This window comes from Hemitrygon akajei, chromosome 11 (genome assembly GCF_048418815.1).
Source record: "Hemitrygon akajei chromosome 11, sHemAka1.3, whole genome shotgun sequence".
Lineage (NCBI taxonomy): Eukaryota > Metazoa > Chordata > Chondrichthyes > Myliobatiformes > Dasyatidae > Hemitrygon > Hemitrygon akajei.
This window is the reverse complement of record NC_133134.1, coordinates 2241832-2267615: the sequence shown is the minus strand read 5'-3', so window position 1 is coordinate 2267615 and position 25784 is coordinate 2241832. Positions and strand designations below refer to the sequence as shown.

The following is a 25784-nucleotide window of genomic DNA, read 5'->3' as shown; positions in this document are numbered from 1 at the left end:
AGAACTGCTGCGTGCTGTTCTTGTGGAAATGCGGCTCAGGACAACAGCCCATCAATCTACAGGCCATGGCACTTAGGTTCTTAGGCAATGTTATTATTTTTATATATCATAATTATATGTACTATATGTGTTTTGCTCCTTGGCCTCAGATGAATTCTGTTTTGTTTGGCTGTATTCATGTGTATTGCAGAATGACAATTAAACATGAACTTGAACTTGTAGTGACAGAAAACCTCAAACAACAGTTTTCCAACATAACAATTGGTGAAATATTTTGAGCATTGTACCTGTCAATAAGCTTGCAATCTGCTGACTTGCATTTTCTTTCCTCACATGCATCAGAAAGCAAGGGTAGGGCAGCTGAGCAGTGGAAGGGCCAGCAGCAGACAGCTGAGAGTTCAGGGCTCCAAACCAACCTGTTTGACAGAACACTGGGATCTGCAATGACAATGGGAATTTCCTGAGTTATTCTGATGCATCCAGCATTCTACAGTCTATTCAGTACTTTATCATCTGACAGATTACATTACCCGACACACCTCACTGGCCACTCCATCTCAAACCCTGTGCCCTAGTGAAGTCTCAATTCTGATGCATGCTGGTATATTTATCCAGCATTCCACTGTCCATTCAATATTCACTGAGGCCCTCTATTGGTTGGGGTTGACCATGGATGTTGCATCCTAGCTGCCTATGTGTATGCAAACTGCTAGGCAAGGCAAAGCAGTAAAATATGGAGACCACGCAGCAGGCTCCCCCTCTCCATGCAGCTGTTAAATCCAAAGGAACAGCAGAGGCCAATACAGTTTGGCACCAGAGGCATTGCAGGAGTTAGCAGCCAGCATTGAACTCAATGAAAGACTGCCTTAGGGATTCTAGCTCCATACTTTTCCTCAGGGTTTACTCCTGAAGCCTTCCTCATGAGTGGGTATAGTTATAAGGCAGTGGAGGTTTGAGATCCACATCTTCCTTTTCCTAGATAAACTGCCAATCACGACTGACAAACCCCATGTGTCTGAAGTGATTGGCTTTAAGGCATCAGTAACCCACCTTTGCTCCTTCTCCTGTCAGTAGAAATGGTTCTTTGGGGCTTAGTAGCTAAGCCGTATGTGAAGACCAAGAGCTTGAGTTTACAGAGGCTATTTGAGACACACACCATTGGGAGCATTTAAGAGTGAATTGGAGATTATCCCTACTAAACCTACGCCCCCCCCCCCCAACCCCTGGATATGACAACCTTATGGAACTACCAGCCAAACTACATTACACTAAACACAAGAGATTCTGCCGATGCTGGAAAACCAGAATAATGCATACAAAAATTGCTGGAGGAACTCTGCAGATCAGGCAGCATCTATGGAGAGAATAAACAGCCAATGTTTCAGGCTGAGACTCTTCCTGATTGTCCTCTCCACGGATGCTGTGTGACTTGCCGAGTTCATCCAGCATTTTCTGTGTGATACATTACCCTACACTCTCACCTTAATGACCATCTCCTATCACTCAGGTTCCATTTCAAATCCTTTGCACTAGTGAGGCCTCAACTTTAGAATTATAAAGTGTTTGAATGTTTGTTAAACTTTCCCTTAAAAAATGCATAGTCTTCCACCATGCAAGCACTCACCCTCTGCAGGCACAAGTACACTTTTGTGTAGTCTGTTACATTATTCCTTCTCATGTGGCACCTTCCCTCAATGTCATACACCAGCCATCTGGGTGTACCAGTGAGGGTGGGAAGTCAGAATAGAGCAGCAAGAAAACCATTCAACTTCTGGTGAACCTATATCATGAGAATGATCCCAGGAATGAAAAGGTTAACATATGAGGAATGTTTGTTGGCTCTGGGCCTGTACTTGCTGGAGTTTAGAACAATGAGGGCAGATCTCATTGAAAGGCCTAGAGAGAGCTGAAGTGGAGAGGATGCCTCCTATACTAGGGGAGTCTAGGACCAGAAGGCACAGCCTCCAAATAGAGAGGGACATCTATTTAGAATAGAGAATGGGGTTGGGAGGGACAATAAGTCAGCCACGATGCAATGATGAAGCAGTCTTGATGGGTCGAGTGGCTCAGTTATGCTCCTATGTTTTATGGTCTACGTTTGCCAAAATTTCTATCCTATCATGTCAATAGAAACCACAAAGATTTTTAAAGCAACTTTTCAAGCTTGTAATCTTGAATAATTCTATATTGTGGTTTTACAAGTTGTTGGTGAGAACCCATATGGTCATGAGGGGAACTTACAAGTGCCTTACAGGCAGAAAATCATAAACACAAGAGATTCTACAGATGTTGGAAATCCAGAGCAATGCACACAAAAAGCTAGAAAATCTCAGCAGGTCAGGCAGTATCAATGGAAAGGAATTAATGTTTTGGCTGAGTTCTGATGAAGGATCTCAGCCCTAAGCACTGACTGCTTATTCATTTCCATAGATGCTGCCCAACCTGCTGAGTTCCTCCAGCACTCTGTGTATGCTCCTTACAAACAGTGGCAGGAATTCAACCCCAATCGCTGGTGCTGTAAAAGTGTTACTCTAACTGCTCTGATACAATGCTACCCCTCAGGTAACTTAGATCCTCTCCTCCCTCTCTGGAACAACATGTACTGTATCTACTTGCTGTGACCTCTACCAGTTGCTTGCCATAGTCTTATCCCCGATCCTGTATCAACACATCACACGATTGCGCTATAACCCCGACCTTCTTCCAGAGGGTTTTACCTGATCACTTGCAATCCCCAAGCTCTCAGCTTGCTTTAGAGACAGGCGAAGGCGTTGAAGTCCCTGCAGAATGAATCCTCGCCTGACACACACGGATATTATATCTCCGTAGAAACGTGTAGGCACAACAGGAGACACCAGTAGAAATAAGTCAGCTGGGATGCAAAGAAAAGTGAAAAATTAAATGTCTTCTTTAAAGTAGGAAGAGTGGACACTGTTTAAACTGGAGGCTGTAACCTGTGTGCTATTGTCCTCAATACTATAACTCCAAACAAACTCATCGCCAGACTGAGACCAGGGATCAGCACAGAAAATTTACAATGATGTTATCAGGACTCGAGGACCTGAGTTAGTTAGTTATTTATTTAGAAACACAGCACGGAACAGGCCCTTCCGGCCCAATGAGCCACATACCCAGCAACCCCCGATTTAACCCTAGCCTAATCACAGGACAATTTACAATGATCCATTAACATAGTAAACCATATGTGTTTGGACTGTGGGAAGGAACTAGAGCACCCAGAGGAAACCCACCTGGTTTGTGGTACAAACTCCTCACAGATGATAGAAACATTGAAACTTAGGACACCTACAGCACAATACAGGCCCTTCAGCCCACAATGCTGTACTGAACATGTACTTACGTTAGAAATTACCTAGGTTACCCATAGCCCTCTATTTTTCTAAGCTCCATCTTTCTTTCTGTTTAATAAATTTTATAAACTCATAATGCAAACATAATAAATTTCTGTTAAATAACTGGCTTAAGCCAAAATGGGATTTATTTTTCTAAAGGTAGGCTCGGTAGATTTAATTTAAATAAAAGTTATAAATTGATTTTAATTAATGCTATTTTCAACATGAATGTTTGTTGACCATGTTGAATAATAAAAGTTACTAAAAAACCATAAGCCAAAGCCTGAGTCACAGGGCTATACAAGCCTTTGAGAAAAACTTCCTAACTAAATTACATAATCGGTCTCTAGTATAGGCCAAGCGTGTGAAACCTGTGCTTGTTTTTTACTAGACACAATGGAATAGGACAATTTGGTTCATCATTCCATGTAAAATCCATTGAAAAAGTAGTTTTCATTGTAAAGATGGACTTTTTTTGTGATGCTGGAATTGAACTCTGAACTCAGGAATGCCCTGAACTGTAATAACTTCATGCTAATCACTAAACTACCAAAGATATAGGGAAAATATATTAGGAGAGCTATAGGGGAAGACTGAACAGATCAGGACCTTATTCCTTGGAGTATTCAAGAATGAGGAGAGATTTGACAGAAGTATAAAAAATAATGAGGACATAGATAGGGTAAAAGCAAGCAACCGTTTTTAACCGAGGTTAGAGAGATTAGAAATAGAGGTCATAAGTTAAGGGTGAAAGATGAAATATTTAAGGGGAACTTCTTCAGTCAGAGGGTGGTGGGAGTGTGAAATGAGTGGCTACTGGAAGTTATGGATGCAATATTTAAGAGAGGTTTGGAAGGCTATAATCCATGCGTGGATCAGTGAGACTAAGCAGACTCTATGACACTGGTGGGTGTGTTATTATGTATACACAATAAAAGAATTTCATTTTCCAGTGGGCAATGCGGGCAGTTCACCCAGAGCCAGAAGTGATGTTGGTGAGACGGCTGCATGCCCTCAGGTTGAACTGAAGCCATGATTGGAGTATCCTGTAAATAAATAGATGCGTTAGTTTTTACGCATGCTGTGTCTTTATTAAGAACAAACATAAAATGGTGTTAGAAGTCGGCGTGGGGAGTAAACATGGAGACTAAATGTACTGTGAGTGATTGAGAGATGCTAGGTTCTGATGGAGAGAAGCTGCCAGCCAGAGTGCACACTATATCCTGAAGGTGCCATTGTTCAGCAAATTCATCAAGAGAGATTCAGGTGAGAGAGCTCCAAAATTTGGTCATGGATAAGTTAAGTCCTCCTGCACCTATGCAGTTTACTATCAATGCATCTGATAGCTGGGAACATTTCAAACAGCAATTCAATATATATTTAGTGGTGAGCAGAGGAAAAATCGAAAGCGTCTACCTTTCTACATGTAATTGGTGAAGATGCTTTGGACATCTATAACAGCTTTCAAATTGATGAGACTGCCTTGACATTGGACACTCTGATGATAAAATTTGAAGAGTATCTTGTCCCAAGTAAAAACATCACATTTAAAAGAATTATGTTATTTTCCTATGACCAGAAACAAAGTGTTAGCTTTAACCAATAGTTAGCTGAGTAATGGCTCACACACTGAGTAAGTCCTGTGAGTTTGGAGATGCGAGAGATTCATTAGTTATAGACAAAATTGTTTGCAGAGTTTCAAATAATGGGCTCTGTGAAAAAGATCTGATGCTGGAAATGGCTGTGGATATGTGTAGGGCAGCAGAGATCACACGATCATATGCTAAGGAGCTGCAACAAAGCAGAAACAATAGTGCTTGCTGTGAAAACAGAGGGGCAGAGCACAAGGTTTTTCCCAAAGCAACAGCATAGCAAAGAGGTAGGCTCAAACAGCAAACTTGGAGGTAGGCACATCCCAAAAACATGTCCTGCTTATGGAAAATCCTGCAATAATTGTGGGAAGAAGAATCATTTCACAAAGTGCTGCAAAGCTGAGGCTACCAAGAGAAAAGTGCACTCAGTTGCTGAGGAAATGGAGGAAGTTTTTGTGACTCTCTACAGACCGCTGGTGCTGGTAAAACAGAATTGATTGTTCCTATGACTGTGAATGAGCTTGACACCAGAGCCCAGTGTATCTGTTATCCATGGATGATTACAATATTCTCAAAATGAGGAGCAAGATTTACTCGATGAAGTTAAAAGTGCCAGGCTATACTGGAGAGAACATACCAGTAAATGGGGCTATATAGAGACCTTCAAGCACAAGGGGCAGCACCTAAAGGCACAGCTACTGACTGTGGAAAAGAGAGTACAGCCAATATTAGGACTGAGTACATGTGAAAAGTTCAACCTGGTGGAAAGAGATTTTGTAATGGCTTCACAGGCCAAAGGTGACCACCCAATACTCACAGAAGAGTATGCAGATGTCTTTGAGGGGCTCAGATGCTTACCTGAGGTAACTCGAGAAACTTGTAACAGCACCTCTGAGAGCTCCAGAAAGGTTATGCAAGAGAAGCACAAGAACTCCATTTTCCATAGACATCCATACCAGCTGCAGCAGCACGACAGTCAGGATGCCAATACTAAACAGTGTGATCATGATGAAGAGGTTGCCAGTCTTGCTTCCACAGCATGCAGCTTTGGTTCAAACTCTGTCTCTTATCAACTTCCAGTTGAAGACTGGAAATCAAAAATACCTCCACGATCCTCTCCGAAGTTGAAGAGGAAAAATAAAAAGGACGATTGGGAGACCATAAAGACCCCAAGGTCAAAACAACAGCAGCAGTTGAACACAAAGCAACAGGAGGAGTTGCTATCTATGATATGCAGCCAACAGAAGGAGCTCTGTGAATTGAGACAGAAGTAGTTGGAACTTGTACAAAGACTCACGGATCACATGGATGCAGTCCAGAGTTCCATTATGAAGCACGTGAAGTGAATTATGATCACACAGCAAGAACAGAGATGAAAAGATAGGATCTTGGTAGAAGGATGTGAAAGAAAGGAAAATGTTGATCAGAATTCTCAAAAAGACACTAATATTAACTCTGAAAGTCAGGATTTACTCAATGAACAGACCTTGACATGGAGACCAGTGCAGCCAATGCCAACACAGGCTTGACAAAGGCAATGTGATGGGTGGTAAGGGTGCACAAGTCATTGAAAGAGGAAATAGAGGTGAGACAATGTGGTGCTGAATTTAGAGGGGAAACAGCCAGTTACCATGAGAATGGACACAGTGCAGCAAACCTGACAGCACAACATGAATGGGGAGAAGGCAGAAAGATGGGGTTGAGAGGGAAAATAAATCAGCCATGACCGAGTGGTAGAGCAGTCAATGGGCTGAATGGCCTAATTCTGCTCATATGTGTTATGGTTTTAATGTTCTTAGCAACTCAAGGCTGTAGCCATCCAGAAATTAGTGCACCAAAACCCACAGCATCATATCTGGGAGTTAGTTACTTGTAATACTGATGTTTGCTACCTGTGTGGTGGGTTCCAGAACAATTACCTTTAACAGTTGCCACAAGTGTAGCAGGTGGTTGGCAGGTCTCTCTGAGATCGGTACACCGAGGAGCATTTGATCTGTGAATAGAAGTTTGGTACACACAATAGTGAATAGAGAGGACCTTGGAATCTAGGTCATTGGAGGTTCTTAAAATTCAAGTATAAGTTTGAAATTTAATTATCATTTAATCATACATGAATATAGGAACAGGGTTCCTCTAGAGCAGAGGTGGAAAAACACATTACCAACAGCACACAGATGTAACTACAAGATATGGAAATTTGTTTTTAATTCAGTTGGAACTTAGGTGACATTCTAAATAACTCAGACATTATTTTAAATTTACTCATTGTTATTTTAGTGATTGAATGGCCAGTCTGTTGTTTTGCACTGAGTGGAGTAGCTCTGCAATCTCATGGTCCTCAGCAGTGATAATAAAGCTCTAACTGACTAACTCTACTAACTAACTAACCAACAGCACATAGTACTAACAGCACAGATGGTTATGAATTCAGAAAAACATAACAGTCAAAAAGAGAAAAAAAACATATAGCCCAAGTCCCTGAGTTCTGGTCATCTTGTTCTTCTATTGAGCGAGCACCTGGGAGGAATGTTGAGCGAGCACCAGCTTTGAGGATCAGCTAACTGTTTCACAGATCGGGGAAAATGAGGGCTTAGGACTGGTGTTAGAGATGAGGCCAGAGGCAGATCAGCCATGATTGTAATGAATGTGGGGTAGGCTTAAAGGGTCAGGCAACCCACTCTCACTATATTTCAGTTTTGGATTCCTTAACGGTTGTTCTTCAGACTAGAGAATGATAAATGGTGTTGATCCCTATGAATTGGTGCTTTTTTTTGTCATCAGTATTAATGAACTAGTCTTGGAGGTACAAACCACAATTTCTAAATTTGCAGATGACTTGAAGCTTTGCAGAATTATTAACTGTGATAAACTGCAGCATATTGTGATGAACTATCGCTGCAGACAGTAAGGAGGTAGGTGGAGGCGAGGCTGGTTCAGGGGATGAGATGTGCTGGGGGATTGCAAGGTGCAATGTGTTCACAGCCAGAGTTTGGATTGTTACTGTAAATGGAGTGAGCGATTTGGAAAGGCGTTGATGCGGAAGAGATTCAATGCCCTTCTACTTAACCTGAGTGCGAGGTTGGATCGTTCCAAGTGCTGAGTCGATTTGGTGAGATTGAGAATGATTTCAGGCAGAGTGGCCCAAGCATCCAGGTCCTAGAACGCGACCATACCAAATGCTTGGACAATTTAAACACCGGCACTGACCCAAGTGTTAGGTATGGAGGCGAGAGTCGGACTAATTTCGCTTGCTCTCCCGTGATTGTTTACGTAGACAGTAGAATAAGGAGAAATGCAAGGTGATGCATTTTGTGGGAAAAAGAGGACAGGTAATATAAAATAATGACCTACAAGCAGATGTAGGGAAACTTGGGTGTACATATGGGTGTACGTCATTGAAATTCTGGATTTGATTGATAGCAGGATAAATATTAATAGCAATGAAATCATGCAGAACTTTTACAAAGTACTGACCTGGTCTCAAATGAAGAACTGTGCTCATTTCTGATTGCCTCACTATAAAAGGGATATGAAGGCATCAGGAAGGGGATAGAAAATATTTATGACAATTATGCTTCTAGTATGAGGAAGTATAGTTACAAAGATGGTTTTCTTTAAGGAAGTGAAACATAAATGGAGATCCAATAGAACAATGAGGGTTGAAATTAGGAATGAATTGTGGTGGAGGTATTGTAGGTTCCATAATGGCCTTCTAGAAGAAGTGGCAACATTTCTAAGGGACCAGAGAAAGGGCCACAGCGGAAGTGATAAGATTTTCTGGTTGATACTGGCATGGACGTGATAAATGAATGGCATTCTGTTCCTTAACAATTCTATCATATAGATCATCATATTGATAGAATAAAAGTATTCCCAATGACTTAATTTATTTGTCTGTCTGTCTGTCTGTCTATCTATTTAGAGATACAGTAAGGAATGAGCTCTTCTGGCCCATTGAGCTGCACTGCCCAGCAACTCATCTATTTTACCTAGCCTAATCACAGGACAATTTACAATGACTAATTATCCCACTAATCAGTATGTCTTTTGACTGTGGGAGGAAACAGAAGCATCAGGAGAAAATCCACGCACACAGGGGAAGGAATGTACAAACTTCCTTACAGAGGACACCAGAATTGAACTCTGATCTCCGATGCCCCAAACTGTAATACCGTTGTGCAAATTGCTATGCTACCGGAGCACCCTACCATAACTTCTGGCACGGTTAGTTACACTTTTACCTGTCTCCAAAGATCAAATCTTCAGGACTGCTACAGGCACCACACATCTATAGAAGACTCTTGCAAATTTCTTTAATGAAGACTTAAGAAGTTCTATAGATGTACAGTGGAGAGTATTCTGAATGTGTGTCATAGCCTGATATGGAGCGTCCAATGCGCAGGATCACAAAGGGCTGCAAGGTGTTGCAGACTCAGCTATCTCCATCACAGGCACAAACCTCCAGCACTGAGGACATCTTCAAGAGGAGGTACTGCAAGAAGGTGACATCCATCATTAAAGACCCTCTTCATCCAGGACATTCCCTCTTTTTGGTACCACCATCAGGGAGGAAATACAGGAAGTTGAAGACCCACACTCAATGATTTAGGAACAACTTCTTTCCCTCCACCATCAGATTTCTGAATGGCCCATAAACACGACCTCATTTGTTTTTTTGTACTTTCTATTTTGTAATTTGTGGTAATTTTATGTTTTTATACTGTACTGCCACCCCAGAACAACAAACTTCACATCCTAAAGGACAGTGATAATAAACCTGCTTCAGATTCTGAACTGAGCACATAATGAAAAGTAGCAAGATTATGTATGATTTTGAGGGAATGCTACACTGTGGTAGAACCTCAGTAGGATCTCCTCTTGCCACCATCAATGTGATACACACCTGGAACTCAAGCTGCTCTTCTTGGCTGGATTCTGAATGCCAACTTGTACAATCCCATTTTCAGGAACCCTTCCACCAAACCACACACACAGCTCCCACTGGATGCGGCTCTCCTGGTGGGGAGAGTAGAGGAGTGGCTCATCACGATGCTTGCAGTAATGAGCATTGATGGAGTGACGGTCTGTCACAATGGCCAGCTGGGGGTCAGATGGCCCAACGATGTCTGTCCACAGTGTACCAGCATTCACACCTCTCAGTGCCAGTGCCAACACAGATCTGGGAGTGGTATTACCATCAGGATTGTAAGTAGAAGGAAGCTTTCCTACAAACAGAGAGAACACAATTCAGATTAGAAACACAAGAGATTTGTAAATTCTGGAACTCCATAGCAACACACACAAAATGTTGGAATAACTCAGCAGGTTAGAAAATATCAATGGAAATGAACTAACAGTTGATATCTCTGGCCAAGTTCCCCCATCAGGACTGGAAAGGAAAGGGGAAGAAGCCAGAATCTTTCTTCCCCTTCCTCTCCAGTCCAGATGAAGGATCTTGGCCAGAAATGTTGACTGTTTATTTCCACAACTCATATCAGGCTGTAATGTAAAAGATTTCCAGATAAGTGTGAGGTGATGCATTTTGGATGGACAAACCAGAAGACTGAGTACAGGATTAATGGTCAATTACTTAAGAGTGTGGATGAACAAAGGGACCTTGGGGTTCAAATCCATACATCCCTCAAGGTCGTTGCACAGGTTGATAGGGTAGTTAAGAAGGCCTATGGGATGCTAGGCTTCATTAACAGGGGATTGAGTTCAAGAGTAGAGAGGTCATGTTGCAACTCTACAAATATCTGGTGAGACCGCACTTAAGAGCATTGTGTTCAATTCTGGTCACCTCATTATAGGAAGGATGTGGAAGCTATGGAGAGGACGCAGAGGAGATTTACCAGGATGTTGCCTGGTTTGGAGAACAAGTTATATGAAGCAAGGTTAGCAGAGCTGGGACTTTTCTCTTTGGAGAAAAGAAAGAGAGGGGACTTATAGAGGTCTACAAGATTATGAGAGGCATAGATAGGGTGGATAGTCAGTACCTGTTTCCCAGGGCACCAATAGCAAACACCAGAGGGCATATGTACAAAATTAAGGGAGGGAAGTTTAGGGGAGATATCAGTGGTAAGTTTTTTTACACAGAGGATTGTGAGTGCCTGGAATGACTTGCCAGGGATGGTGGTGGAGGCTAAAACATTAGGGATATTTAAGAACCTCTTGGACAGGCACATGGATGAAAGAAAAATAGAGGGTTATGGGGTAGTGTGGTTTAGTACTTTTTTAAAGGATTATATGGGTCGGCACAACATGGAGGGCTGAAGGGCCTGTACTGTGCTGTAATGTTCTATGGTTCCATGGTTCTATGCCCTCCAATCCAACATCCACCATCAGATTTTTGACAGGACAATATATCTTATTGTAATTTGTAATTTTATTATTAAGTACTATAATGTGCTGCTACTGCAAAACAACAAATTCCACAGCATATGGCAGTGATATTAAACCTAATTCTGAAGGAATTCTGAAGAGGATGAAACTTCCACGAAGCTCTGCCTTTAAAATATCGATCGCCATCCTGATTGAAAACTAGCTCTTTTTACGCGCCTCTGATGTCAACTGTCCAACTCTGAGAAAACTGCCATGAAGCTCTGCTTGTCAGGGATTGGATTCTAACAAAGAGGTTGCTACTGTTCATGTTTAGCTTTGCATTAGTTTTACCTGCACTCTCTGCCAGGAGAAGTGGTGAAGGGTAAAGTAGGCGAAGTCCACAGATATCCATACCAGAGCCAAAGGTCAGCTGCAGTGTGTGGTGAAGGGCGACAGGATTACTGAATAAATTCTCAAAAACTAGGGCCATGGTGACCTGAAAGAGTGACATTGGCACAAATCAATTCATTCTCCTTTGATTCACAACGAATTAATATCTCATTCTTCAGACACAGAGAAAAAAAATTATAATTGGGTTCTTCTGCCTGGATGATCTAACCTGGATCCACAATACCTGCTCATTAGTCAAGAAGCCACAGCAGTGTCTACACTTTGAGGACATTGGGGTGTGCAAAGCTCCCCGCCCCAATTCTAACAACTTTCTACAGGAGCACCATCAAGAGTGTCCTGTCTGGCTGCACCATTGTGTGGTACGGAAGCTGGAAGGCATCTTACTGGAGGACAGTAAGAACTGTTGAGAGGATATTCAGGGTCTCCTTGCCCCTATTTGTGACATTTACTGGGAGCATAGCAGATGAAGGACCTGAAGCATTGTTGAAGATCGCCACCACCTATCCCACAATCTATTTGACCCACTACTGTCAGGAAGGAGGTACAGAAACATCAGGACTAGGACTGCCAGACTGTGTAACAACTTCTTCCCTCAAACTGTGAGACTAACGAATATCCTGCAGCCACTGAGGTGTTATCACTAGGACAATGACCTGTTTACTGTACTGTTTACTATTTACCATTTAAATGCATTTTAGAATTATATTTTGTTAACTTATTTATAGTAATGTTTTGTTTTCTGTGCTGTGTGTGATAAATGTTTTGTGGGTGCACTGTAGTCTCGAGGAACATTGTTTCGCTTGGATGGATATATAGTGCCTATAAAAAGTATTTGTCCCCTTGGAAGTTTTCATGTTTTATTGTTTTACAACATTGAGTCACAGCGGATTTAATTTGGCTTTTCTGACATTGATCAACAGAAAAGAATCTTCCGTATCAAGGTAAAAACAAATTTCTACAAATTGGTCTAACCGTATTCCAATTATCAAACACAAAATAATTGATTGCATAATTACTCACCCCTTTCAAGTCAGTTTTTAGTAGAAGACCTGTTAGCAGCAATTATAGCTTTGATTCTCTGTGGATAGGTCACTATAAACTTTGCTCATCTGGGCACTGCAATTTCCCCCCATTCTACTCTACAAAACTGCTCCAGCTTTGTCAGATTGCCTGGAGATCATGAGTGGACAGCCTTTTTTAAGTCCAGCCATAAATTCTCAATTGGATTGATGTTTGGACTCTGACTTGGCCACTCCAGGACATTAACTTTGTTTTTTTTAAGCCATACGTGTGTAGCTTTGGCTTAATGCTTGGGGTCATTGTCTTGCTGGAAAACAAATCTTCACCCAGTTCTCTTGCAGACTGCATCAGGATCTTCCCGTATTTTGCTGCATTCATTTTACCCTCTACCTTCACAAGCCTTCCAGGGCCTGCTGCAGTGAAGCATCCCCACAGCATGATGCAGCCACCACCATGCTACATGGTAAGTATGGTGTGTTTTTGATAATGTGTGGTATTTGGCTTATGCCAAAACAGTCTCTTGGCCAAAAAGCTCAATTTTGGTTTCATCAGACCATTGAACCTTCTTCCAGCTGACTTTGGACTCTCCCACATGCCTTCTGCCAAACTTCAGCCAAGATTTCATGTGAGTTTTTTCAACAGTGGCTTTTCCTTTGCCACTCTCCCATAAAGCTGTGACTTGTGAAGCACCCGGGCAATAATTATTGTATGCACAGTCTCTCCCATCTCAGCCACTGAAGCTTGTAACTCCTCCAGAGTTGTCATAGGTCTCTTACTGGCTTCCTTCACTAGTCCCCTTCTTGCATGGTCACTCAATTTTTGAGAATGACCTGCTCTAGGCAGATTTACAGCTGTGCCATATTCTTTCAATTTCTTGATGATTGACTTAGCAGTACTCAAAGAGATATTCAGAGACCTGGAAATTTTCTTGTATCCATCTCCTGACTTCTGCTTTTCAATAACCTTTTTGCAGAGTTGCTTGGAGTGTTCTTTTGATTTCACGGTATAGTTTTTCACAGGATACTGACCCACCTGCAGTTGGACCTTCCAGATACAGGTGTATTTTTACTACAATCAATTGAATCATTAGATGTATAAGATGATGAGGGGCATTGATCGTGTGGATAGTCAGAGGGCTGAAATAACTAGCATGAGAGGGCACAGTTTTAAGGTGCTTGGAAGAAGGTACAGAGGAGATATCAGGGTTAAGTTTTTTTACACAGAGAGTGGTAAGTGCATGGAATGGGCTGCCAACAACGGTGGTGGAGGTGAATACAATAGGGTCTTTTAAGAGACTCCTGGATAGGTATAGGGAGCTCAGAAAAATAGAGGGCTATGGGTAACCCTAGGTAATTTCTCAGGTAAGGACATGTTCGGCACAGCTTTGTGGGCCAAAGGGCCTGTATTGTGCTGTAGGTTTTCTATGTTCTATGTTCTATGAAACACCTTGAGTACACACGTTTCCAAAACTGATCTCCATTTAACTAATTATATGACTTCTAAAACCAATTGACTGCACCAGTGATGATTTGGTGTGCCGTATTAAAGAGAGTGAATACTTATGCAATCAGTTATTTTGTGTTTTATATTTGTAATCAATTTAGATTAATTTTCACTTTGATACGGAAGAGATTTTTCTGTTGATCAGCGTCAAAACAGCCAATTTTAATCCATTGTGATTCAACGTTGTAAAACAATAAAACAAAAACTTCTGGGGGCGGGGGTGAATACTTTTTATTGGCACTGTATATACAGTCAGATGACAATAAACTTGAATTCAATATAATTTTGCCACTGTTTCGATGGTGGGCCTGGTTCATTAAAGAAAGAAAACATTTGTAAACCTGTCTCCTGGTTTTCCCAAGCAGGTGTTGGGTTACTGATATTGTTTGTGGGACATACAGGTTTAATATTATTCCTCACACAATGTGAATATGGCCAACATTTCCAACATCTGGTCTTTATTCTTTCAGCCCTTCTTTAACCTTAGAACCGATTGTGGCTGTAGATAGCGATTAGCTCTCCTACCTCAGGCTCCTGCACACACCACACCACATCTTCAGTGGAAGTCCAACAACAACATTCCTCTGTCTCCAATGTCTGCCAGAAAAACCCAAACTCAGCTTCAAATATCCTCGGAACATCCTGTGTAAAGATCAAGAGATGAAAAAGACAAGTCCAGTTTGCAATCATGTTCCCTGAACAGTGTTTCCCCACATCCATTCACTGGACATGTCCATTCCACACAGATTGATCATGCTCACCTTGGAGTCAGGCTCGACAGAAATCATGGAGTTGAGGTGAGTTGCAGGAAGGCAGACCCATGGAGGGAACTTGTGACCTTGAAGAGTATCATTCAGCTCTTTGCTCCACCAGATTACTTCCCTCAGGGATGTCTGGGATAAAAAGTCCACAACGAGCTGGTAGAAGATGGATGTTTCTCGCAATTTCTCCTTCACCTGCAAATTACAGAGACGGGATACTGGAACAGCAGATAGCCACGAAAAATCCTACCGTTGCAACAGTTTTCTCGTAGTTACAGCAAGTGCCTTGGTGTGATGTTTAGTCTAATAGGACCAAGCAGGATGAACACATAGCAGAGACAGTTAAAGGACTGAAGCTGGATCACAGTGGGGACCATGGTGACATAGTGGTTAGTGCAATGCTATCGCAGCTCGGTGCATGGAGGTTCAGAGTTCAATGCTGGTATCCTCTCTATGGAGTTTGTACATCCTCACCAAGGAACGTGTGGGTTTCCTCCCAGTTAGTCTAGGGTTAAGTTGTGGTTGTCAGGTGCTGCTGGGCAATGCGGCTCGAGGGATAGAAGGGCCTATTCCGCATTGTATCTCTAAATAAATAATGTCTTAATTGTCAATGAGACAAAGACCCTGCACACAGAGTATAGAGGGTCCTGCATATTTCATGTGGTGCTAAGTTTACACCACTGTCTATAGATGGTATAGGTGGTTAGAAAGCACATATACTCTATAACACTTCCCTTACACCATGCAGAATGCCTGCTTACATTCACGTGTTGCATACAACTTTTGAACACACTCCTCAGTATTGAACACAACTGTCCACATCCCAATGGCATACACAGATACCGTTCACAATTAATTCCTATCCCTATTCCTGTCCCAACATGTTGGTCCATGGCCTCTTCGTTTGCTAAAATGAGGCCACACTCTGGGTGGAAGAGCAACACCTCATATTCCGTATAGTTAGCTTCTAATCTGATGGCATGAACTTTGATTTCTTCTTCCGGTAAATTTTTGTCCCTCCCCTTCTCTTTTCTTCAATTCCCCACTGGTTTTTTACCTCTTCTACTCACCTGCCTAAAATAAGACCATAAGACCATAGACATAGGAGCTGAATCAGGCCATTTGGCCCATTGCGCCTGCTCTGCCATTTCTTCATGGCTGATCATTTTCCCACTCAGCCCCAATTTCCTGTCTCCTTCCTGTATCCCTTCATGCCATGACTAATCAAGAATCCATCAACCTCTCTCTTAAATATACCCAATGATTGGCTTTCACAGCTGCCTATGGCAATGAATTCCACAGATTCATCACTCTCTGGCTAAAGAAATTCCTCCTCATCTCCATTCTAAAATGACACTCCTGTATTTTAGCTGTGTTATCTGGTCTTAGAATCCCACAAACATCCCCTCCACATCCACTCTATGAAGGCCTTTCCATATTCAATAGTTTTCAATGAGGTCACCCCTCATTCTTCTGAATTCTAGTGAATACAGGCCCAGAGGCATCAAACCTTCTTCATAAGACAAGCTTTCATCTCCACCTGGTTCCTCTCCTTCTTCCCTTTCTTCTAAGGTCCACTCTCTTCACCTATCAGATTCCTTCCTCTCTGGTCGTTTATCTTTCCTACTCACCTGGCTTCCCCTATCACCTTCTAGCTTGTCCTCTTTCCCCTCCCCCATATTTTATTCTGGCATCTTCCTCTTCCCTTTCCAATCCTGAGGAAGGGTCTCAGCCTGAAACATTGACTAGTGATTCCCCTCTGTAGATTCTGCTTGACCCCTTCTGAGCTCCTTCAGCAGTTTGTTCACACTAGTTCATGTTTCACACAAGTACACCCCTCCCACACTCCTGACCTATATGTGACTCTTGCTTATACAACATAACAACAGTCATTTTCATCCACAAGCAGCTTAAAAATGAGAATTTCAAGATCCTAACAAGAAGAAAATAGGGCGCAGGACTATGCAGTTCACTGCAAGATTGAAAACACATCACATGCTACAAAGATTTTTCAGTCTGTATATCTAATATTAAGTTAGCACAGGCTAGGAAGAGGCATAGAGAGACTCAGGAGAAGATCACTACTGACCGTATTTATCCAACTCTTGCTGTATGTGGGCTTGCTCTGATCAAGGCTCTGACACTTCGGTACCACACAGGCATATAAAGCCAAGCCCTCTTCTTGCCAGACTTGTTGGAGACCCACCACCTGAAATGGTGCCCTTGCCTCAACACTGTCGCCATGTGGTCGATTCACAGGAGGCAGCTGAGTGGGTACCTGTCAACAGAAGATGTGTTTATAGGGGCATTAGATTTTGAAGTAGAGTTTTTCTGTTACAAGCATTACCTGGCATTAGAACATTAAAATGTGGAAAATTACAGCACAGTACAGGCCTTTCAGCCCACAGCATTGTGCTAACTTTTAAAAACTACTCAAAGATCAATCTAACCACATAGCTCTCCATGTTTCTTGCATCCACGTGCCTATCTAAATGCCCCTAGTGTATTCCTCTACCACCACCCCTGGCAGCATGGTCCACACCCCCACCACTCTCTCTGTCAAATTGTGTCATTTTAAAAAAATCAATCATCTTCCAAACCAGCATTTGCCCAACTGGCAGGATTCCACTGAAGTCACCCACCACTATAAAGGTAAAATTCCAGCCAATTCGGTTCACTCCAATAAACAGCTGAGAGCACTGGATGTAGCAAAGGCTACAGCACCAGACAGATTGAAGACCTGTGCCCCACAGCTAACTACATCTCTAAACAATGTGGAAAATAGTCTGGTGCATTCTCTTGAAGCACACTGACCAGCAAACCCCAATTTAACCCTATCCTAATCACTGGACAATTTATAATGGCCAATTAACCTACTAACAGGTTTGTCTTTGGACTGAAGGAGGTAGCTGGAGCACATGGGGGAAAACCCATGCATTTCACAGAGAGGATGTACAAACTCCTTACAGATGACATTGAAATTGATCTCCTAACTTCAATGTCTCAAGTTGTAATAGCTTCACATTAACCACCGTACTACCATGGTGCCCAATTTGTTCTTCACAGACAAAGCAGAACAAGTCAAATCCAGCTGGACCTAGTAGAGGAATAGACTGAAGTCAATCACTTCCATCATGGGTACAGCTCTCCTATTCATCAAGGACATCTTCAAGAGGCAACTCCTCAAGAAGTCGACATTCATTATTAAAGACCTCCACCATTCCGTGTCTGCATCCTTTTCTCGTTGCTGCCATTAGGCACTGAGGCCTAGATTTTATGCCATGGACCCCTACCATTAACCAAGGAGTCCATGGACCCCAGGTTGGGAACTTAGAAGGTGGCTTTTTATCACCTTCCCAAGAATAGTTAGGGATGGACAGTAGCCGAGAGTTCAAGAGCCGAGAGGTAATGTTACAGCTATATAGGAACCTGGTCAGACCCCACTTGGAGTACTGTGCTCAGTTCTGGTCACCTCACTACAGGAAGGTTGTGGAAACTATAGAAAGGGTGCAGAGCAGATTTACAAGGACATTGCCTCGATTGGGGAGCATGCCCTATGAGAACAGGTTGAGTGAACGTGGCCTTCTCTGTTTGGAGCGATGGAGGTTGACAGGTGACCTGATAGAGGTGTATAAGATGACAAGAAGTATTGATTATGTGGATAGTCAGAGGCTTTTTCCTAGGGCTGAAATGGCTAACATGAAAGGACAGTTTTAAGGTGCTTGGAAGAAGGTACAGAGGAGATGTCAGGGTTAAGTTTTTTTTACGCAGAGAGTGGTGAGTGCGTGGAATGGGCTGCTGGTGACAGTGGTGGAGACGGATACAATAGGGTCTTTTAAGAGTCTCCTGGATAGGTACATGGAGCTTAGAAAAATAGAGGGCTATGGGTAAAGAAGTGCATGTTTGGCACAGTATTGTGGGTCGAAAGGCCTGAATTGTGCTGTAGGTTTTCTATGTTTCTAAACACTGCCTTTATCAGATCAGTATTGTAGTGTAGTAGTTAGTGTAACATTTCACTGCACTAGTGAACGTTCCATGGTCTGTAAGGAGTCCATACATTCTCCCCGTGAGCTGGTGGATTTCCTTTTGATGCTCTGGTTTCCTCCTACATGCCAAAGATCTACAAGTTGGGGTTAGTAAATCATGTGTACATTACAATGGCAATGGAAACGTGGTGATGTTTGCAGGCTGCCTAGCACATCTTCAGACTGTGTTGGGTTTTGATGCAAATGAAATATTTCATTATATTTTTAAAGGTATATGTGTCAAATAAAGCTAATCTTAATCTTAGATCTCAAAAGCAGTTTACAAGTAGTAGCAAGCTGAAATTAATGAAAACCAGTCACAAATAAATCTTGTTTAACAAAATGGATCACAGCTGAGAATAGTTAGCCCATGAAACATTGAAAGCACTCCTGCTCTGGGGATGTTAAAGAAATTAAAGTTAAGTCTGTCTCTAAGTGCAGGCAACACCTTAACTAAAGAAAAGATAAAATATTCTATTATTCTAAGATAATAAGATAATGCCTACCGTTCCTTGTCCAGACCACATTTTGGTAAATTGGATCACTTGGCTGTCCTTCTCCTACCTGCATACAGGCAGAGGCTAAATAGATTAGACTATAAAGAGGTGGTTGCAGGAGGCAAAGGAGCAGCTGAGGGATTGCTTCAAGTCAAAGGACTGGGCCGTGTTTAAGCACTCCCCTAGGGATCTCAATGAGTACACAATGGTTGTAATGGACTTTATTAAAACAGCTATACACAAGTGTGTCCCCATTAGTCTTCCTCAATCAGAAGCCCTGAATAAACCTTAAGATCCAAACTCTGCTGAGGGCCAGATTAGAGGCATTCAAGTCTGGTAACCAAGAAAGTTACATGGGGTCCAGGTACGATCTCCAGAAAGCCATGGGCAAAGTGGAAATTCTGGACCAAACAATCAATGAAGGATACACAACAGTTGTGGCAGGACTTGAATGCTATCACCTCTTATGAAGTGAAATCAAGCAACATGGGAGACAGCAGGGCTTCACTTCCAGATGACCTCGATGCCTTCTGTGCTCACTTTGACTATCAAAACATGGAGGAACTATCACAAACTCCCACATCCCCCAATAATCCTATAATTTCAGACTCTGAAACCAACATGCCTTCAGGATGGTGAACCCACGGAAAGCAAACAGCCAAAAATTGAATTGAATTGACTTTACATCCTTCACATACATGAGTAGAAATCTTTACGTTACATCTCCATCTAAATGTGCAATATGCAATTTATAGTAATTTATAATAAATAGTATATACAACAGGACAGTCAATATAACAAAGAAATACAGTTGTGTCAGCATGAATTAATCAGTCTGATGGCCTGGTGGAAGAAGCTGTCCTGGAGTCTGTTGGTCCTGGCTTTTATGCTACAGTACCATTTCCCGGATGGTAGCAGCTGAACAGTTTGTGGTTGATGTGACTTGGTCCCCAATGATCTTTCAGCCCCTTTTTACACTCCTGTCTTTGTAAATGTCCTGAATAGTGGGAAGTTCACACCTACAGATGTGCTGGGCTGTCTGCACCACTCTCTGCAAAGTCCTGCAATTGAGTAAAGTACAGTTCCCATATCAGGCAGTGATGCAGCCAGTCAGGATGCTCTCAATTGTGCCCCTGTAGAAAATCTGTTGGATCTGGGGACTCGTACCAAACTTTTCTCACCACACAGGCTGTATGTACAGGTGATGTGAGATCCTCAGTGATGTGTATGCCTGGGAACCTGGCCATTTACTAAACAGCTGAGTTTATCAACTGGCTGGTGTGTTCACTGAGATCTTTAACCTCTCACTTCAGTAGTCTAAGGAATACACCTGCCTCATGCAGGCTTCAATTGTACCATTGCCCAAGGAGAGCATGGTGGCGTTCCAATGACCATCAGCCAGTATCACTGACATCCACAGTGATCTCATTGGCTCTTCACTCAACTCTAGAGCATCTGGACAGCAAAGATGCATACATCAGGATGCTATAACCATATAACAATTACAGCACAGAAACAGGCCATCTTGGCCCTTCTAGTCCGTGCTGAATGCTTACTCTCACCTAGTCCCACCTACCTGCACTTAGCCCATAACCCTCCATTCCTTTCCTGTCCATATACCTATCCAATTTTTTTTTAAATGACAAAATCGAACCTGCCTCTACCACTTCTACTGGAAGCTTGTTCCACACAGCTACCACTCTCTGGGTAAAGAAGTTCCCCCTCGTGTTACCCCTAAACTTTTGCCCCTTAACTCTCAACTCATGTCCTCTTGTTTGAATCTCCCCTACTCTCAATGGAAAAAAGCCTATCCCACGTCAACTCTATCTATCCCCTTCATAATTTTAAATACCTCTATCAAGTCCCCCCTCAACCTTCTACACTCCAAAGAATAAAGACCTAACTTGTTCAACCTTTCTCTGTAACTTGGGTGCTGAAACCCAGGTAACATTCTAGTAAATCTTCTCTGTACTCTCTCTATTTTGTTGACATCTTTCCTATAATTTGGTGACCAGAACTGAATACTATACTCCAAATTTGGCCTTACCAATGTCTTGTACAATTTTAACATTACATCCCTACTCCTATACTCAATGCTCTGATTTATAAAGGCCAGCATGCCAAAAGCTTTCTTCACCACCCTATCCACATGAGATTCCACCTTCAGGGAACTATGCACCATTATTCCTACATCACTCTGTTCTACTGCATTCCTCAATGCCCTACCATTTACCAAATATGTCCTATTTTGATTAGTCCTACCAAAATGTAGCACCTCACACTTATCAGCATTTAACTCCATCTGCCATCTTTCAGCCCACTCTTCTAACTGGCCGAAATCTCTCTGCAAGCTTTGAAAACCTACATCATTATCCACAACGCCACCTATCTTAGTATCACCTGCATACTTACTAATCCAATTTACCACCTCATCATCCAGATCATTAATGTATATGATAAACAACATTGGACCCAGTGCACATCCCTGAGGCACACCACTAGTCACCAGCCTCCAACCTGACAAACAGTTATCCACCACTACTTTCTGGCATCTCCATCTAGCCACTGTTGAATCCATTTCACTACTTCGATATTAATACCTAACAATTGAACCTTCTTTTTGTGTGGAACCTTGTCAAAGGCCTTACTGAAGTCCATATAGACAACATCCACTGCTTTACCCTCATCAACTTTCCTAGTAACCTCTTCAAAAAATTCAATAAGATTTGTCAAACATGACCCTCCACGCACAAATCCATGTTGACTGCTCCTAATCAGACCCTGCCTATCCAGATAATTATATATACCATCTCTAAGAATACTTTCCATTAATTTACCCACCACTGACGTCAAGCTTACAGGCCGATAATTGCTAGGTTTACTCTTAGAACCCTTTTTAAACAATGGAACCACATGAGCAATACGCCAATCCTCCGACACCATCCCCGTTTCTAATGACCCTGTCTCTTTATTGACTCAGCTCAGCATTCAATACTATCATCCCCTCAAAACTGATCAGTAAGTTCCAAAACCTTGGCCTCAGTACCTCCTTGTGCAATTGGATCCTGGTTTTCCTCACTTGTAGACTCCAGTCAACAACATCTCCTCCCTAATCTCCATCAACACAGGTGCACCACAGGCTGTGTACTTAGCTTTACTTGCTTTACACTTATGACTGTGTGGCTAAGCACAACTCCAATGCCATATTCAAGTTTTCTGATCATACCACTATCACAGGCCGATTCAAAGGTGGTAGTGAATCAGCAAATAGGAAGGAGACTGAAAATCTGGCTGAGTGGTGTCATAACAACAACCTCTTACTCAATGTCTGCAAGATTTCAGGAGAAGAAAAATTATAGACTTCAGGAGAAAGAAAAAGAGATCCACGAGTCAGTCCTCATTGGAGGATCAGAGGTGGAGAGGGTTAGCAACTTTAAATTCCTTGGTGTTATTATTTCAGAGGACCTGTCCTGGGCCCAGCACATAAATACAATTATGAAGAAAGCATAGCAGTGCTTCTAGTTCTTTAGGAGTTTGCAGAGATTTGGCTTGACATCTAAAACTTTGACTAACTTCTATAGACATGTAGTGGTGTGTCTATTGACTGGCTGCATCAAACTTGGTACGGAAAAATCAATGCCCTTGAATGGAAAAATCTACAAAAAGTAGTGGATATGGCCCAATCCATTGTGAGTAAAGGATCCTTGCCTCAATGCTTGTGCTGTTGGTTCTGTCAAGGACTTCCTGGTTGGTGATTGTACAGCCTTGTACACCTTGAGCTTGGTTGAAAGCTGAATGTCCTTGTGCTCCAGAACTTTGACACGGAGTTTCCCGAGTGCCTGGCTGGCTTTCTGGATCCTTGCTATGATCTCCTTGTCAAGGGATCCGTCACTGGAGATGGTGCTTCCTAGATACTTGAAGCTCTCCACATTCTTCAGGACAGTGCCGTCGATGGTGATGCATGGCTGAGGAGGGTGACTGTTTGGTGCAGGTTGTAGGAGAACTTCTATTTTACCGAGGCTGATTGTCAGGCCAAACAGCTTTGAGGCTGTGGAGAACTCATCAACAATCGTCTGCAGGTGGTTCTCCTGGTGGGCCATGAGGGCACAGTCATCAGCAAACAGGGCTTCAGTGATGAGCCTCCTCAGCGTTTTGGTCTTTGCCGCAAGGCGTCTCAGGTCAAACATCGATCCGTCTAGGCGATATCTTATGTAAATACCCAGGTCTAGGTCCTTAATAGCATGCTTCAGACCATTTGAGATGTTGAAAGTCTCAGATGGGGAACCACCTGAGAACACTTGTCCTGTTATGCCATCGTGGAGCAGGCAGATAAGTGGAGTGAATTTCTGCAGGCAGCCAAGCTTTCTAAGGATGATGCACATCACGTTTCTGTTGACCATGTCAAACACCTTTGTCAGATCAATGAAGACAGAGTATAATGTCATGTTCTGTTCCAGGCACTTCTCCTGCATCTGTCTCACTGCGAAGATCATGTCGACAGTGCTGCGTTTGGGACGAAAGTCGCGTTGTGACTCGGGAAGGTTCTCTTCTGACACTGTTGGAATAAGTCTGTTGACTGATTCCAGTTTTCAACTGAACTCCAGTTTTTGTGCCACTGGAGTAGCTACTTGTTATGTAAAAAGGCAGACTTATCAAAGGAGCAATCTGTAATATCATTACACTTTGTCTGGGTTGCCTCATTTAACTGGTTTGGACCAGTCAGAGTGTAAAGGCAGAAGTACATGTAACGCTTACGCGACAGGCTGGTATATGTCTAGGGGGAAAATTCCAGCCACCCGCCAAACCCTGCCTCCCGTATACACAGATGCTGTGGAATACATGTTAATGCAACGTCGCACACACAATATCAAGCTCACACCAGGTACGGTTACAGAATACACTTTATCTTACTAGAACTAAGTGATTAATAACGATACAGTATATATGAAGGAAAAGAAAATAAAGGTGCCAAAACTTATCAGAGTTCAGTCAATCTAGTGCACATTGTTGGAGCTCAACCATCGGACTGTTCAACCCCTCTTTGCTCTCCTCCGACCTCCACGACCCCGCACTTGGGACCACCCGAAGTGATCAACCGAGCAGTGCGGCACGCATCCACCTTCTTCGCCGTCTTCTCCCCAACTCCTGAAAAGACCGCGAAATCCCAGCTCCCAGACCCACAAGAGAAAATAACATCCAACCCAATTGGTTAACAAATGAATACAATCCCCGTTATCAGCAATTTTAACTTAAACAAGCTGCGAGAAGCTTCGAGAATGCTCTGCAAGAAACACTCCCTCACCAGTTAGCATAACAAAGAAGCAGTTTTACTTTTAACAAAAGAAGCCATTTTGATTAACATATGCAGTACATACACAAGGCTGGGATGAACAGAACCATGAAACAACGACCAGTAAGAAGGAGACCCAGGTAGGTCAGGTGACCTTGAGCCAATGAGATGGAGAGCCAATGGTTTCATTGATGAGGAACAGTTATAAGAGTCAGGAGCTCCACGTACGCAGGGGTGATAACTCTCCAGCAGCCAGAGGCCAACCATCACAGATAAGGAGGACCCCAAGGACACGTGGAGATTGGGACAAGGTATGCCTGGCCAGTGTAGACTCCTTTCCCGGGTAATACCTTTTCTCTTCATTGACTGTTCATGGAGAGTCAGGGTTTCTAGTAGGGTGCACACAGAGACAGTTTGTGAACCCCCATGCTTTTAGTTGAAACAACAGAAGTTACTTGTCGGTAATTACAGATTCTCTGTGCCTCAGTGTCAAATCAAATCAGGTAGGATTGTGCTAAACAGCCTGCAAGTGTTGCCACACTTCCAGCACTAACATAGTATGCCCAGAACTCACTAACCCTATCCCAGATGTGTTTGGACTCTGGGGGGAACCGCATGCAGTCACAGGTGAAACAGAGAAATTTTTTATAGAGAGCGGCAGGAATTGAACCCCTATCTTATAGCTGGCACTGTAAACATTGCACTAACTGCTACACTCCCATTCCACCCTGCTGAGCTAACACTCAAGTGCAAGACCTCAGTATATGAGTGACCTGGCATCATCAGAATCTTACCAGAGAAAGGAACCATGATACCAGGGCATTGTATAAACTGGAGGAAGCCACTGCGCTGTCCAGTGAGAAGGTCGTCTGCTGTTCAGTTGTGACCAGTTGGCCGCAGCTGGAGAGATGGACTGTAAGTAGAAGCTTTTCACCTCGTTCCTTCTCAGGCAAAGTGTGGATGTTGGGCAAATAGGAGGCCTCCTAAAAAACAGAGAATGAAGCAACTTTC

At 42.7% G+C, this 25784-nt stretch overlaps 1 protein-coding gene across 1 annotated transcript in view; it reads right to left on the bottom strand.

Moving 5' to 3' along the window:
• LOC140735221 (dynein axonemal assembly factor 8) overlaps positions 1 to 25784 on the bottom strand; it is a 159635-nt gene that overhangs the window by 58167 nt on the left and 75684 nt on the right. Inside the window, exons 11-19 of the mRNA XM_073060021.1 lie at positions 25568 to 25756; positions 17051 to 17239; positions 14962 to 15156; positions 14726 to 14842; positions 11618 to 11762; positions 9849 to 10170; positions 6865 to 6938; positions 2718 to 2872; positions 288 to 438 (exon numbers count right to left, since the gene is read on the bottom strand). Coding sequence (XP_072916122.1) covers positions 288 to 438; positions 2718 to 2872; positions 6865 to 6938; positions 9849 to 10170; positions 11618 to 11762; positions 14726 to 14842; positions 14962 to 15156; positions 17051 to 17239; positions 25568 to 25756 — 1537 coding nt within the window. The remainder of the gene's footprint in view (positions 1 to 287; positions 439 to 2717; positions 2873 to 6864; positions 6939 to 9848; positions 10171 to 11617; positions 11763 to 14725; positions 14843 to 14961; positions 15157 to 17050; positions 17240 to 25567; positions 25757 to 25784) is intronic.